Genomic DNA, 14388 nt, shown 5'->3' with positions numbered 1-14388 from the left:
TTCCTCCTCTGTCTGATTAAGGACCTGCTCTGTCTTCAGAGCTCAGCCCAATCCCTGCTTCCTCCAGGAAGCCTACCCTGATGCCTCAGCCAGGCCCATGGCAGCATCTCCCAGTTCTGACATCCACCCTCTTCCCAGTGCTCCTCTCTTGGGCAGCATTCTGTCCCCACCCTGAGGACCGGAGCCCCGAGAGCAGCCTGCCCTTCCTGTCCTTTATCCCCAGACCCAGCTGGGAGCAGGCACATGGCAGACCTCTGACCCAGCTGGGACCAGTCACATGGCAGACCTCTGATGAAGGTGTGAGTGCCCTCTTTCACGAGGGGTCCCCTGACCAGAGCTGTGGGCACCTCTTCTGGGGAACTTGGGCCCCTCTGGGACCAACCTCCTCCCATGGGGGACAGACATCTGTGGCCATATTCCAGGGAGGGGAGCAGCCGAGTGGGGCTGGGCACTCAGAGGGAGCCCTGTCCTCCCTGTGTGAGGGAAGGTCACGCTGCAGAAGAGCTGAGTCACGGTGCTCCTCGCGGCGGCATCAAGCCCCAGGGCCCTGGGCTGTGACCAGTAAGGATGGTCATAGCAGCCGCAGTAAGAAAGGGAACACTCATATGTGGCACTTACCCCGGCCAGGCACCAGGGTCAGCACTAAGCACGCTAAGTCATGGAATCCTCAAAACAGCCCATTCTGGAGTTAGGGAGACTGAGGCATAGAGAGGTTAAAAGGCTCATCCAAAGCCACACGCCTGGTAAGTGAGGACCTGAGTCAGTCGGTGCCCTTCACGCCTCAACCCTGCACTGCACCTCAGCTGAAGGCAGACCACCTCTCCAGAGCAGGGGTCCGGACGAGGGGCTCTCTGTGCACCGCTGGAATTCTGCCTCCCGTATGACCCATGAAGTCGGAGGCCCAGACCCGTTGCGCCGTCTCTGTCCCCCCTTGCCTGGCACCTTGGCAACGCCCGGCACACAGGAGGTACTCAACAGGTCTGTACTGGAAAAACAGTCAACGACGGGACGCTACTTCTTTAGGGGCGACGTAACACAGTGGTTCAGAGCTGGACCCTGGAGACAGCCGGCCTGGCCACTGCCTCGCCAAGTGACCGGAGGCGTTAGCTTGTGCGCGGCTCAGTTTCCCCATCTGTGAAACGGGAATGCTACTGGTACTCGTCTCCTAGAGCTGCCGGGAGGCTTAACTGAGCCAATATTTGTAGGGTGCCCGAGCTAGAGCCTGGCACACGGCAGGAGTCACATGAGCGTCCGCTCGATAACGTTCGTCCGGCCCCGGTTGCTTCGTCGGAGAGCAATACTCTCGCTCTCCCACATGTCCCCATCGCTCCGTGCCCGCCGCCCTGAAGCCCGAACTACAACTCCCAGCACGCCTCGGGGCCCTCCTGCCCGAGCTCGCGCGGTGCCCGCCGGGACGAAGTCCGAACTACAACTCCCAGCATGCCGCGGGCACCCCCGCAGGCCCAGGTCCGCCGCTGCGGTCGAAGTCCGTGAAGCCCCGCCGTGCCAACCTCGTCGCTCCCGGTCGCCCTCGCTGGGAAGGGTCGGGGTGGGGGTCGGGAACCGCCCCCGCCATGCTCCGTGGACTGGCGCGGGCCGCGGCCCGGCGGCCCGGGGCCCTCTGGACTCGGGGGTCTGGGAACAGGACGGGGGTCCCGGCGCACGTGGTGGACCTGCGCAGCGACACGGTGACCAAGCCCGGGCCGGCCATGAGGCGCGCCATGGCCGAGGCGGTCGTGGGGGACGACGACTACGGCGAGGACCCCACCGTCCGCGGTGAGCCCGGTGTGCAGGCCGCGGCCTGGGGTCGTCGCGGGGACCCCAGAGCGCTGTCCGTGGTGCTGGCGGGAGAAGTGGCCCGGGGCGCAGGGGTGGCGGCTCGGCTGCAGGCTAGGCGTCATGCCCTGCGGCCTTGCTGCTCAGTCTGGCCCATCACCCGACAGTCTGTTGGAAATGCAGATTCTCGGGTCCCACACTTACACCTGCTGAGCCAGAACTGCGTGCTAACAGGACGCCCCGGGGATTTGGTGTGCGCATTCAGGCGTGGAGCTGCCTGATGAGATGGGCGTGGTCTCCTCTTGCAGAGGAGGGCTCTGGGATGCTGAGTGTGGCACCCAAGGGTCTCCTACCCAGCAAATGGCAAGGCAGTATTTGAACCCAGGTCTTCTCTCTAAAACCTATAGCCATCGTCCTGCACGCACTGCCTTTCCACATGAAGACACACGGAAAACCAGTCTAGAAAAGAGGATTTCCCACAGGCTGCATCTCTCAAGGAGTGGACGCTAATAACCTGGGGAGCATTATTTTCAAGACACAGTGTTGAGAGTTGCCACTATAGCGGATCACTGCTATTGTGAGGGTGTATACCCTCTGCCGTACCAGGGACAAGCCACAGGTTGCCACTTGAGCTCCAAGGGCCTGTGTGTGGGGTCAGGTGGTGATTGGTGATCATGCATTCTGCAGACACTTGCTGCCTGGAACTTCAAAAATGCTGAGCCCACTGCCAAACACACAGATACCATGGGGTGGGGGAAGTGCTGGGGCTGGCATGTGTCCCCAGAGAGTGCCTTGGGAACTGGCGGGGAGGGGAGGCATGGAACTCACAGGGAAGGGGGACTTTGCAGAGTAGCCTCTTAAAGGGAGAGTGGGGCCCCCAGGCAGGGAAGGGAGCTGGGTCACCTGGGTGTTGAGAAAAGTGTTTAGGATACGGATAGGGAATGTGGCTGGAGTGTGGGGTACCGGGAACCCCCTGTCCCTGGAGATGAAGGCAGAGGGCAAATCCCACTGGCCTTGAATGTCATGCTAAAAGACTTCGGACTTGATACCACAGGCAGAGGGGAGCCACAGCAGGCTTTAAAGCAGGAGCCTGAAGCCCCACCCCCCAATCCCCCAGAGTCTCCCCTTCTGAGAGCTCCTGCCCTTCTGTTCTGGGAGAGGAAGTCAGCAGAGAAACCGCAGGGCCCCACCTGCAAGGGGCTGATGGGAAAGGAAGTGAGACAGGTGTGAGGTCTGGATGGGACAGGGGGGTTCAAACCACAGAGTTTCAATGTTGGGGGGGCCATGGCCCAGGAGGAGGCTGGGTGCCAAGGGTTGACTGAGGGGCCTCTATACCCAGATATGCGGTCACCAAGACCACAGTCTGCAGCCAGTGGACCAGGGCGTCTGTCTGGCTTGGCCACTCACCTCAGCAGGACTCGAGCCCACGGTTATGAGTAATACAAGGAGAGTGCCATTGTTGATGGAGTCTCCCTGCACCCCCATCCCTTCCCTCCTCAGAGCTGCAGGAAAAGGCCGCCAAGCTGCTGGGGGTAGACCGGACCTTGTTTGTGCCCACCAACACCATGGCCAACCTCATCTCTGGTGAGCACGGCGTGGGGTGGCTCCCATTTGCCCTCCAGTTCCTCCCTCCGCATTTCTCTCCTCGGTGCTGGGGGCAAGGCTGGGACAACATCAGTGGGGTCTGAGCCATCTGGACTTCTGCTGGGCTGAGCCAGGAGGGCCCCTAGCAGGAGATGAGGGAGGGGAGGAGAGTGAGGTCAGTGTATCCGTGCTCCTCCCCCAGCTCCCTCCGCAGATGGTCTCCCTGGGCCAGGCGGGCAGCCCTCTCCACACTGCCCTGTCTCCAGGTTCTGGTAACCACACCGCCCTCTTGCCCCGTACGGCCTGGGGGTCTTGCTCTGTCCCTTGTGACTTCCCTCCACGCTGCCACACCTTTGTAAATTGCCCCTTTATTAAACTCTGGCTTCCAAGTGTGCACGTGCCCTCTGTTTCCTACTGGGCCTGACTGATGCCCATGCCCTGAGCTGCTTGGCCCCCAGGGGCAGCATGGTGGCCAGCTTCCCGAGCAGGAGATGCTCTGCAGGTGGGCTGCAGGGCACAGGGTGCAACACCTCACAGGATGGTTATCCTAGACTTTTGTAGTTCACGGGACTGTTTTCTGGCACAGAGCAGTAGGGTGTCTTGAAGGGGTGCTGTTTCCTCAGTGGCATAGGCACTTGAGAGCTAGCCTCCGGGCTCAGCCGGGAGCTGGGCGGGAGCAGATGGGCCCCATGGGACTCAGAGCCAACACTGCCCTCCCCCATCTATCTCAGTGATGTGTCACTGCCAGCGCAGGGGCTCCCAGCTCCTCCTCGGGCAGGAGTGCCACCTCCACGTCTACGAGCAGGGCGGGGTGGCTCAGGTAAGGACCCGGCACCCCTCACCTGGGGCCAGCACAGGCTGCTCAGCATTTCTGGTGGGAACCTGCTTCCCCGGCATCGTGTTGGGACCTGCAGAGCGAAGAAATGGCCGGGGTGGTGGCGTCTCTAAGGAAGCGGGAAAGGGAGCCATTCCCAGACTGACCACGTGGGGGCACCCGCGGCCCAGCACCCCTCCATCAGACACCGGCTGTGCTTGGTGCTCTGCTGCCCCCTAGTGGGCATTCGGAGCACGCGGCGCTCGGTGGGGAAGGGCCCGCATCTCGGGAGAACACAGTCCTTGGTTCCTCCCCTTCTTGCTGGGATGTCCGCGCCCACGTCCGCAGCACAAGGGGAAGGCTCGATGGCCCCGAGCTGGAGAGGAGCCGATGGGACAGAGATAGGAGGTGACGCTGCGCCCCCGGACCTGATCTCCATCCCTCCTCCCCCAATACCTGCAGATCGCTGGGGTGCACTCCCACCCCCTCCCAGACCTGCCCCATGGCACCTTGGACCTGGCTGAGCTGGAGAGGGTGGTCACACGGGGCCTCGGGAGCCCCTACCACCCGGTGTGTGAGCTCATTTGCCTGGAGAACACCCACAGCAGCTCGGGGGGCCGGGTCCTCCCCATTGACTACCTACGCCAGGTAGGCCCTACCCCACCACTCTGCCCACCCCCCACCGGCCCCCAGGCAGCTCCTGGCTTCCTGTCCTCTGCAGTCCCTCTCCGGGGACTGTATCTCCTCATATACACCGTGGGCACCCGTGGCAGCTGGAACTACGGTGGGAAGGACGTGCGTGGTCGGTCCTAGGCTGCAGATACGGAGGGCTCTACTGCCCCAGTTTAGGCCCCAAGGACAGAGACAACCCCCCTTCTCCCCAGGGAGCGAGTCCCAGAGCAGCCCCAGCTTGTGCAGGGTGTGAGGGCTGAACCGTGCGGCTCCCTGGTGTGAGAACTTGCTGCTAACTGACCCTGCAGACCTACTCCTTGCCCATGGGAAGGGCTGAGAGCATCTCCCTCACGGAGCCATGGGGTGGCTTAAACAGGATGCGGCATCTATGGCTCGCGCCACATCAGCATTGGGCCGCAGCAAGCCCACCGTACACATGAGGTAAAACGCTTAGCATCAGCCCCCTTTACAGAGGATGGCACCCAGGCTCAGGCAGCAGAGTGCCTGCTCTGGTCCCAGGGGGTCAAGCTGGACACCAGCCCAGCTCTGCTCACTCTAGACCCCTCGAGGCCCCTGGAGACCCGTCCTCCCTCCGCTCTGGCCCCAAGCCCAGCCCCTCTGACTGCTGCCTGCTCTTTGCCCCCAGGTGCGCCTCCTGGCGCAGAGCTACGGGGTCCGGGTCCACCTGGATGGGGCCCGGCTGATGAACGCTGCAGTAGCTCTGCACATGCCCCCCGCCCGCATCGTGGAGCACTGTGACTCTGTGTCTCTCTGTTTCTCCAAGGTGGGGAAGCCACTGGCTGCCTCCCAGACACAAGACGGTGGGGTGCTCACAATAGGAGTCAGCTGGTGTTCCTGAGCTCCGATGCTGGCAGCGGCTGGCCCTGGGCCCTTTTAGCCCCTCCCCAGATGGGGCCCCGTCCACCTCACATCCCCCTCCCCTGGCCACAAGGGCAAAGATGCACACCTGGGGGGCTGGCAGGCAGGACTCTCTCCTCTCTTCCTCCCAGGGCCTCGGTGCACCAGTGGGGGCCTTGGTCGGGGGGCCCAAGGACTTCATCGAAGAAGCCTGGCGCCTCCGGAAAGCCCTGGGCGGGGGGATGCGCCAGGCCGGGGTGCTGGCTGCCGCTGCCCTCGTAGGACTGGCGGACTTCGAGGAGGTGCTGCCGACGGACCACAAGAACGCTCAGAGATTCGCCAAAGGTACCTGGACCGTGGCCCCCCACCCTCACTTCCTTTTGCTCCCAGAAGAGTGCCTGGGGTTCCCCCGTAGCAGGACCGAAATCCCCAGCAGGCGTACGTCCTTCTGACTCTAGCACATGTAGGTTAGGCCTGAGCCACAAGGCGTGGAAGCCAGGGAATTAGAATGCTTTGCCAGGCCTCACTGGTGGAGGGTCTGGACCAAAAGCATGCAATGGATGTCAGGAATTCCTATTTCCTGCAGGATCTGGCCGAGTGGAGCCTCTAACCTGGGTCTTTACATCTGTCAGTTGAGTCCTCGAAACAATCCCATCATGTCCCCACTTTACAGATGAGGGTACCGAGGCCCAGAGGTTAACTGATTTGTCCCAGGTTACACGGCTGAAAAGTAGCAGAGCCAAGTGTGTGGGACTCCAAGGGTCCCTCTTTTCCCCACTACAGTTGGGCTGCCCTCTGCCTGTCCTGGGACAACAGGGCCAGATGCTGGAGACTGGGGTGGGGTCCTGGGGTCGGGCTTCACTCACCACAGGCCCCGGGCCCAGGGCTCCAGGAGCTGGCGTCCCCCATCTGCTCCGTGGACCTCGCCGCCGTGGAGACGAACATGGTGATGGTGAGGGTGCACGGGCCACCGCCCGAGGAGCTCTGCCGGCGTCTGCAGGCCGTGAGCGCGGACGAGGTGGCCCAGACCGGCCGCGCGGTGCATGTGCTGCTGTTCCCCTGGACCGAGCGGTCGGTGCGCGCCGTGTGGCACCGCGACGTCTCCGCACAGGACACCGAGCTGGTGCTGAAGAAGTGGGGGTTCGTGCTGAGGCAGCTGGGGCCCTGAGGACGGGGTGACCGGACCCTGTGCCCCGGCTGGGATCCGGGTGGGGAGAGGAGGTGTCCTGAGGGAGCAGGTGGAGGAGAGGCAACGAAACAACACCCCGTTACCCCCGTGTCTCCTCGGACCCCCGACTTCCCACACTCAGGGTGAAGCCTTCCACCTGCGTTCATTCAGCAAGCCCTCGGTGCCTCCCGTGTCCCGGACAGGGTGCCCCGAGGGCAGACAGGGGGGACCCCATCCCAGCCCCTCACCAAAGCCCAGGAAGCAGCCAGGGCAGGGCTTCTGCTCCCAGCTCACAGAAAAGGAACCTGCCCCGAGCCATTTGCTCGGAGTCCCGCAGCTGATGAGCGTGTCCCGTGCTCGGGCTGGGGGGCACTGGAGCAAGGGCGACAGGAGATTAGGAAGGGACAGGAGGGCTGGATGGCAGGGAGCCCTAGCTGCTGTGTTGGGGGCTGGGCTTTATCCTGTGGTCATCTACATATTTTTTCCTTTTTCAAAAATAAATTTTCCTGCTTACAAAAGAGTATGTCTTTATTGTAGATGATTTGGGATTGGATCTCGTTTTTAGCAGTTCCTGGGGTCATGTAGGCCCAGCGGCAGACAGGGAGGCCCCGACCAAACCCCTGTGCTCCCCGCTCCCCAGCGAACCACAGGAGAAGTCCGGTTAAAGCCTCACAAACTGAGAGGACCTGCCTGCCAAGCTGCCCCTTCCAACGTGGAGGCGGGCGGGGGGGGGTCCTCTTCCACCTCTGCAGACCCACAGAGAAGGAGCTCGTGTCTGCAGAAGACGTCTCTGGATGAACAGTCAGACACACAGACGTCTCTGGATGGACGGACAGACACGCAGGCGTCTCTGGATGGACGGACAGACACACACACGCACATACACAGCTGGTAACAGTGTTACTGCCCACACACTGCTTATAATTCTGTTTTATCAGTTCTGAAAAAATTTTAAGAGAGAAAAACAAGGCTTATCCGCACGGAGCATAAACTGATTTATTTAAGGACAAATTGGCATTTGATTGGCCCGGATGCCAGACCCAGCTCAGGCCTCGCCCCCGACAGCACAGGCCTCTGATGACTGACCCCAAGGAGCCCCAGCCCACCATCAGTGACAGCCAGCCTTGGGCACAGGGGGCACCAAAGTGGGGGGCACGGGATCCTGGGACAAGCTTCCTGCTGACCTTGGCATTGGCATTGAACGGTAAACACTAAAACATAAGTACGGAGGGAAGCCCTCAGTGGGACCCCCAAATGATGCCAGCCCCCAGGGCCCCAAGGAGCTTCCTGTAAACTTTGGAGTGGTAAAGGGGGGCTGGGAGAGAGTAGACCAAGGCCAGAGGGGACGCCATCCACTCTCCGCACACATCCCAGACTCCTGCACCCCGGATGGGGCTGTCTGGGGCTTCAGGTGCTGCACAGCCCCCTGGGGATCCTTCTCTGCCACCTCGACTTCTCTACCTACAGGAAAATGAGCGAGCTTCACGATGGATGACCCGGGTGCCTAGCCACAGGGCGCCTGCGCCCCGGTCTGCGAGCTGAGCCCCACCCACGCCGTTTAGTAAGCCTGCGGCCCAAGCTCCAGGCCCTGGCCTCTGCCTCTCTGGGCAGCCCCGGCCCCTCCTGGCTAAGAAGCCCCTTCACCTTGCCACTGTGGCACGGCTCCCCCACCCTCACCCCTACTAGGACTTCCGCACCTGCTAGTTCAGGGCACCCACCAGGCCCCTGGAATCACAGACATTCCCCAGGGGGCTGCAGATGGGAGGGTCGGCGTCCTGGAGCACCAGCCCAGGAGAAGCAGCAGATGCGCCAGGACAAGGACTGAGGCCTGAGAACAGGGAGGGGCCGAGGTGCATCCAGCCCACTCGGCTGCCCTTGCAAACCCCAGGGGACTCCCGGGCCCCCTCCTCAGTGTCCTCCCCTGCAACATCTGCCCTTGAGCCAGTGGACCGAACAGAGGCCTGGGAGTCCCACCAGATGTCAGGGCATCTGGCTCTGCCATGTGCTCTGGGATGGTCTGGGCCTCAGACTCCCCTTCTGTACAATGGGTGACTGGTAACTAATGTGAAGGGAGACTGGAGGACTGGACAAGCAGATGAGCAGGTGACACTCTGCTCGGAGCCTAACTCCGTGGGTGTTTAACAGATACCAGATACTTCTCTCTCAAACTCCCTCCTCCCCAGGAGAGAGGGTAGCTCCTCCACCTGACCCAGGGCCCTAGGAGCAAGGGCAGCATGGCACACCAGGGCTGATGGGAGAGGGCGAGGGCGGGCTATGCCCTCGAGAAGCAAGGGGACCCGCTGAGCACCAGGAGTCTGCAGCACCCCACCCCGACCCCACTAACATCCCCTTGGGCCACTTGTTAACTCTTCCTGGGACTCCCTTTTCTCATTCCCAAGAGAAAGCCAAACCAATTAGTCCCTGAAGGGCATAAACCAGGCAGAGGAGCCCCCCCAAACATCCAGCTTTGCCAAGCAAGAGGAGCCTGGATCCTTGGCTCTGCCCCCAACCCCTGCCCCTGCAGGGGCCCCCTCCCAGCCAGAACTCCAGCCAGGCCTGTGGGTGCAAAGGGGAAACTGGGCTCCTCTGGGACTCAGATGACCACAGAGTGGGGGGCCCCCTGCTGCCGGCTCAGCCTGCGGGTTCAGGCGTGCTGTGAGCAGGAGGAGGCCACAGAGAGCCTCTGAGGCGCAGGAGCCCCAGGCCAGGGCTAGAGCCCAGCCGGAGCAGACACGGATGTCCCGCATGTGCTGGGGCCACTGGCGGCCGGTCTCGGCGAAGGCCAGGTGTGAGCAGTGGATGTAGATGCTGACCCCCACCAGGGTCAGGGCACCTGGGGGAGGGGGGCAGGGGGGCCACTCGCTGTGTCTACCTGCTGGGGGCAACTGCCTAACCAGGTCCTGGCCGAGGCAGTCCTGCAGACCAGGAGCCCCTACCTGCTGGCCTTTGGGGGAAATGGAGGCTCTGATTCAGTTCCCAAACCCCCAGACCTCACCCCACAAAACCCCCCTTATAAACAGAGCCACCTACACCCTCAGCAACAGTCCCCACTCACATAACTGCCCCTGCATACACAGCACCCTCCCGTATCCCCCAGTGTCCCCGACACACACACACACACACACACACACAGAGCCAGTGACCTCTACTGGCAGTCGGGGGGCTCTGGAGCTCTGGCCAGGCCCCCCTTCCTCACAGTGCCCCCCACTTCATTGGGTTACCCCTGCCGCTCCTCTGGCCCTAGCCTAAGCCTCCAGCTTCTGCAGGCCTCCTGCCTACCCCCAAGCTCTGCGACCCCCCGCCTGCTCCCATCAGTGTCCCCGATGCTGACACTCTCCTCCTGGCGCTGCACAGAGTGCGGACAGTGATGTCAGCTGACCCACTGCCAAGAAGCAGCCCCCGCGGGGACAGCAGCCAGGCTGGACCCTGGGCACGCGGAGCAGGTGGGGTGTTCCTTGAACCAGGGCCCTTGGAAGAGGAGGGCCCCTGAGTAGCTGCCTCCGGGCCCTCCCTCCACCCACCGGCCCGGGCCATGTTTCTGAGAGCATAATGCCAAGGCTTCCTGGACACAATCCCACCCCATTGTTCCTCTCCCTGGCTTCCCAAGCTCCTCTTAATTGGATTTGGAGCCACACAGCCGGTGTCTGGGGCCAGGCCACAGCTGACACGGTGACTTCTCCCGCTCTCATTCTCTACAGCGCACGCCCAGGCTGCGGGTCCCCCAGGCTCTTGGCGCCAGGCAGGTCCGCCCGTTCCCACTTGACCAAGGCCTCCCACAGGGCCCAGCACCCTCTGGGGAGGAGACAGGGCTGCCCCAGAGGGAGCCGTAGGCCCATGTGGTCTGGGCCTCAAGTGCCATGGCCTTGACAGTAGACCTGGCCCGGATGCCAGACCCAGCTCAGGCCTCGCCCCCGACAGCACAGGCCTCTGATGACTGACCCCAAGGAGCCCCAGCCCACCATCAGTGACAGCCGGCCTTGGGCACAGGGGGCACCAAAGCGGGGGGCACGGGATCCTGGGACAAGCTCCCTGCTGACCTTGGTGAATCCTTGGACATCTCAGGAAGCTGGGACCACAAGGGGTGCCGTGGCTGTAGCCCCGAGCGAGTGCCTGGCCAGCGCCCAGCCGCGTCTAGATGAATGTCAGCTGAGGAACTGCCACCAGTCACACTCTGGGCCTGGGCTGGGGTCCCTGCCAAGGGCTGCGAGGCCCCTTTCCACCTGTCTTCCTGCCCGGGCCTGCCCTCTCTTGTTCCATCCCACCAGGCCAGTGAAGGGCAGGAGAACAGGGAAGGAAGGGGGCCGGTCTCATGCCCCTCGTGCAGGTGTAGGAGGGCAGGTGCAGGATCGCCTTGGGGAGCCTCATGCCTCCCGTGCCTAGAAGCTTAGCCTCCCTGGCTCGAGGCCCACAGCCAGCACCCCTGCCCCTGTCCCTAAAAAGGCCCAGTACTACCCGAGGGGCTTTCGCCTGCTGCGGCTGAATCCCCTGGGTGGGCCCAGGCTCAGCACAGGCCAGATGGGAGCCGAGGACAGGGGGGCAGGAGAGGAGACCCCCTCACTCCCAGGACCCGTGCCCTCCAGGGCACCCACACTCACCCCCCAGCAAGAAGTAGCAGCCGGTGAAAAACAGCAGCAGGACGCTCTGTGCCAGGGAACTGAAGAGGTCACAGATCCAGCCACACGCGACAAGGACGAGGCTCAGGGGCAGGACCACCATGACAGCTCGGTGCAGGGCTGCCAGGAGAGGGGGCTCAGCGTCCAGGCAGGGACCTGGACCTGCCTCCACCCCCAAGCAGCTCCAAGTGAGCACTTCAGGGCCCTGTCTGCCTGGAGGTCCACCTTCACAGGACAGTTTTGCCTGGAGATTAAGGACAGACAGGGCATGAATCAGCCGCAGGACTCACAGATCTGCTGCATGGAGGTGGGGACATCCAGGTCTCACTGGCAAAGGGGTCGATCACGGGGATGTAGCTGTTTTGCCCTAAGAAGCAGAAAGGACACAAAGCCTGGTGGGCTGGACACCTGTGGGGTCACCACCCACCCTGAGTTTCTCTGAGATGGGTGGTCCTGCAGGCACGCTGGACAGCATGCTCTCACCCCTGCCAGAACCCAGTGGGCTGACCAGTGGCCATGGAGCCCCGTCAGATTCTCTCCTGGACCCCAGAGTTGTGGCTCCAAATGGGTTTGGAGGGTTTAAGATCTTCTGTTTTGTCTCTGTAACATACAAATAATACCGACGTGGATGTCGGTCTAAAAATCACAAACATTCGAGAGACGCTGCCCTCAGCACTCCCATAGGCTTGGGGCCCTGAGCATGCTCACGTGTGGCTTTGCCTGGACAGGAAAAGGTGCGCGTAATGTGGACTGACTCTTGCACACACACGTGCACACCCACTTGCATTTGCAGACACACACGTGCACACGCCAGGAGGACTTGGGAGCATTAGGCCCAGTCTGTTCAGTGGCTGAACCAACAGCTCATCTTTCCTCCCCAGCTGCCACGGAGGAAAGCATGGTCACGCATGCGCATGCACGCATGTGCACACGCACACTCATGGTCACCTACACATACACTCACATGCACACACGCATACTCTCTTAGACACATGCTCACACATTCAGATTCATGCACACACGTTCACACTCACACTGCCCTAGGCTCACATGCATGCACGCACGCGTTCACACGCTCTCCCAGGCGCTGCTTCCCCCCAGTGCTGTTCCTGTGCAGGGGAGGCCCCCAGCCTGCTGGCTGCCCCGTCACACAGGCCTTGTGGAGGGAATGCCTTCCCCTCTCTCTGCAGGTCCGAAAGGCATGCAGCACTCCTGTTTGGTGCCCAAGTGCGCGCCAAGCCGTCAGGTGGTGGTGGGGGGGCGGAAAGTGGAGAGAAACAGGGGTCTTACCCCAGAGCCCTGGCTGTGCCAGGCTGAACCTCTGGGGACAGCAATTGAGAAACAACTCGTGGTCACTTGGATGTGGACCCGGGGCCTTCCCGGAGGCCCCCAGCGCCCCACACCCGCTCCCACCTCAGCGCCCACACCCCTGCTTGAGGAAGAACAGCAGCCCAGTGCCCTGGGTGGCGGGCCCTGCCCCTGCTTTCCCCCCTCATTCCTCCAACCATCCCCCACCCGTTTGCACCCTGAGAAGTATCGCTCTCTCCCCATCTGACGAAGACTTGGAGGCGAAGGAGGGACGAGGTCCTAGGTCAGGCAGCAGCCCATGGCAGAGCCCACTGAGAGCCTGGGGTTGACTTGTCATCTACCAAGTCATGTGCCCGCAACTCCTAACATAAGACACCCCCGCCGCCCCCCAGGGAGGACAAGGGACTGCCTGGGGCTCCTGCTCCCCAGGCTCTTGGGTCCTTATGGGGCCACGCAATGCCTCCCCCCTACCCTTTCATTTCTGAGCCCGGACTGGTAGCCCTACTGTCACTGCCCGGTTTTGGGAGAGGACAGAGTCCGGGATGGGGAGTGGGGGCACGAGGGGGCGCCCCGGCCCGCCGCTGCCCTACCTTCGCAGACGCGCCAGAGTCGCGCCCGGAGTGCGAGGACAGCCGCGCGGCGCGCCCCGTGCTGTTGCCAGCGTCCGCCACCCCCAGGACGTACCAGAAGTCGCGGGCCACTGCGGCCACCAGCAGCGCAAAGCTGAGCAGCGCGCCCAGCCAGGCCATGCGGGACCCGGGGATTTGGGGAGTGGAGAGGGCCAAGGGAGTGAAAGAGTGTGGGGAGAGGGGAAGCGGGGAGTGGGGGAGCCTGTCCGGGGAGGAGGCGCCCGGGATTTGGTGAGCTGGGCCAGGGACGGGGCGCGGAGGAGTAGGGGTCACAGTTGAGGGGATGCGGGGAGGCGGCAGGGGCGCAAGCTGTGGCGCATCCGCTCCGAGGCTCTTCTGGATGCGGCGCCCCCTTTTCTGCCTGCGCGCGGGCCTCGCGATACGCCCCTCCCCACCCCACCCCCCCGCCGAGGGTCGCAGGAAGATCGGTCCCACCTCTCGGCGACAGCGATTGCAGAGCTCGGCCCCAGGGGACAGAAGGAAGTCTCAGAGCCGCAGGTACACCCGCCACAGACCTGGGTTCAAATCCCAGCGTCCCCGAGGAGCTGGCCGCTGGAGTGGGTCCCTGGGCAAAGGTGTTAAATCTCTCCAAACCTCCGGTTTCTCAGCCGCCAAATGGCCGGGCTAAGGAGGAGGAAGGGTGGGGCCTGCGTCGCCCCAGGAGGGGGCTCAGCAGGCAGCTGACCTCGCTGGCCAGGAAGCCAGCAGCCTGAATGGTGGGAGGCAGCCGCCCCTGGCTGGGTCACTTGGCTGCTGGCTAGTCCTGTGGTCCTGGTCTTAATCCGTCTCCAGGACTAACCAAAGGGATCCAGTGAAGTGGGGTGGATGGGCAAAGAGCCTAGGCAGGCTGGCAAGGGGGCTGTTGCTTCCAGTGAGCTTCAAATTACAAATGCCACAGAGGGCGAGGCTGGGCTCTGCCTCTCCATCACTCACTCAGCCAACACACGGGAAGCACCTTCTAGCATC

At 62.7% G+C, this 14388-nt stretch overlaps 2 protein-coding genes across 3 annotated transcripts; one reads left to right on the top strand and one right to left on the bottom strand.

The window, feature by feature from the left end:
• The first annotated feature begins 238 nt into the window (after window positions 1–238).
• Window positions 239–7381, top strand: LOC113938955 (probable low-specificity L-threonine aldolase 2). Of its 2 annotated transcripts, XM_027624440.2 has the most exons (7): window positions 239–1776; window positions 3277–3360; window positions 4092–4180; window positions 4637–4822; window positions 5493–5630; window positions 5857–6049; window positions 6589–7381. In XM_027624440.2, the coding sequence occupies exons 1-7, from the start codon at window positions 1575–1577 to the stop codon at window positions 6870–6872; spliced, it is 1176 nt and encodes a 391-aa protein (XP_027480241.1). In that variant the 5' UTR covers window positions 239–1574; the 3' UTR covers window positions 6873–7381. The 2 variants fall into 2 exon arrangements, with proteins under 2 accessions (XP_027480241.1, XP_027480242.1); XM_027624441.2 differs by lacking the exon at window positions 5493–5630 and having other exon boundaries at window positions 240–1776.
• Window positions 7382–8572: 1191 nt separating this feature from the next.
• Window positions 8573–13542, bottom strand: TMEM235 (transmembrane protein 235). Its single transcript, XM_027626477.2, is given in 6 exon segments — window positions 8573–8700; window positions 9475–9705; window positions 11468–11641; window positions 11814–11852; window positions 13384–13405; window positions 13408–13542. Coding segments are annotated over 6 exon segments (729 nt in total).
• Between the last annotated feature and the right edge of the window lie 846 nt (window positions 13543–14388).

The sequence above is a fragment of the Zalophus californianus genome, chromosome 16 (genome assembly GCF_009762305.2).
Source record: "Zalophus californianus isolate mZalCal1 chromosome 16, mZalCal1.pri.v2, whole genome shotgun sequence".
Taxonomy (NCBI): domain Eukaryota; kingdom Metazoa; phylum Chordata; class Mammalia; order Carnivora; family Otariidae; genus Zalophus; species Zalophus californianus.
Note: the sequence above shows the minus strand (reverse complement) of the source record. Positions and strands in the feature narration are given on the sequence as shown.

Coding starts and splice junctions, on each gene's coding strand:
- LOC113938955 (XM_027624440.2), top strand. CDS start 1,575: ATGCTCCGTGGACTGGCGCGGGCCGCGGCCCGGCGGCCCGGGGCCCTC. Junction 4,823..5,492: donor CCATTGACTACCTACGCCAG/GTAGGCCCTACC, acceptor CTTTGCCCCCAG/GTGCGCCTCCTGGCGCAGAG. Junction 6,050..6,588: donor CGCTCAGAGATTCGCCAAAG/GTACCTGGACCG, acceptor CCCCGGGCCCAG/GGCTCCAGGAGCTGGCGTCC.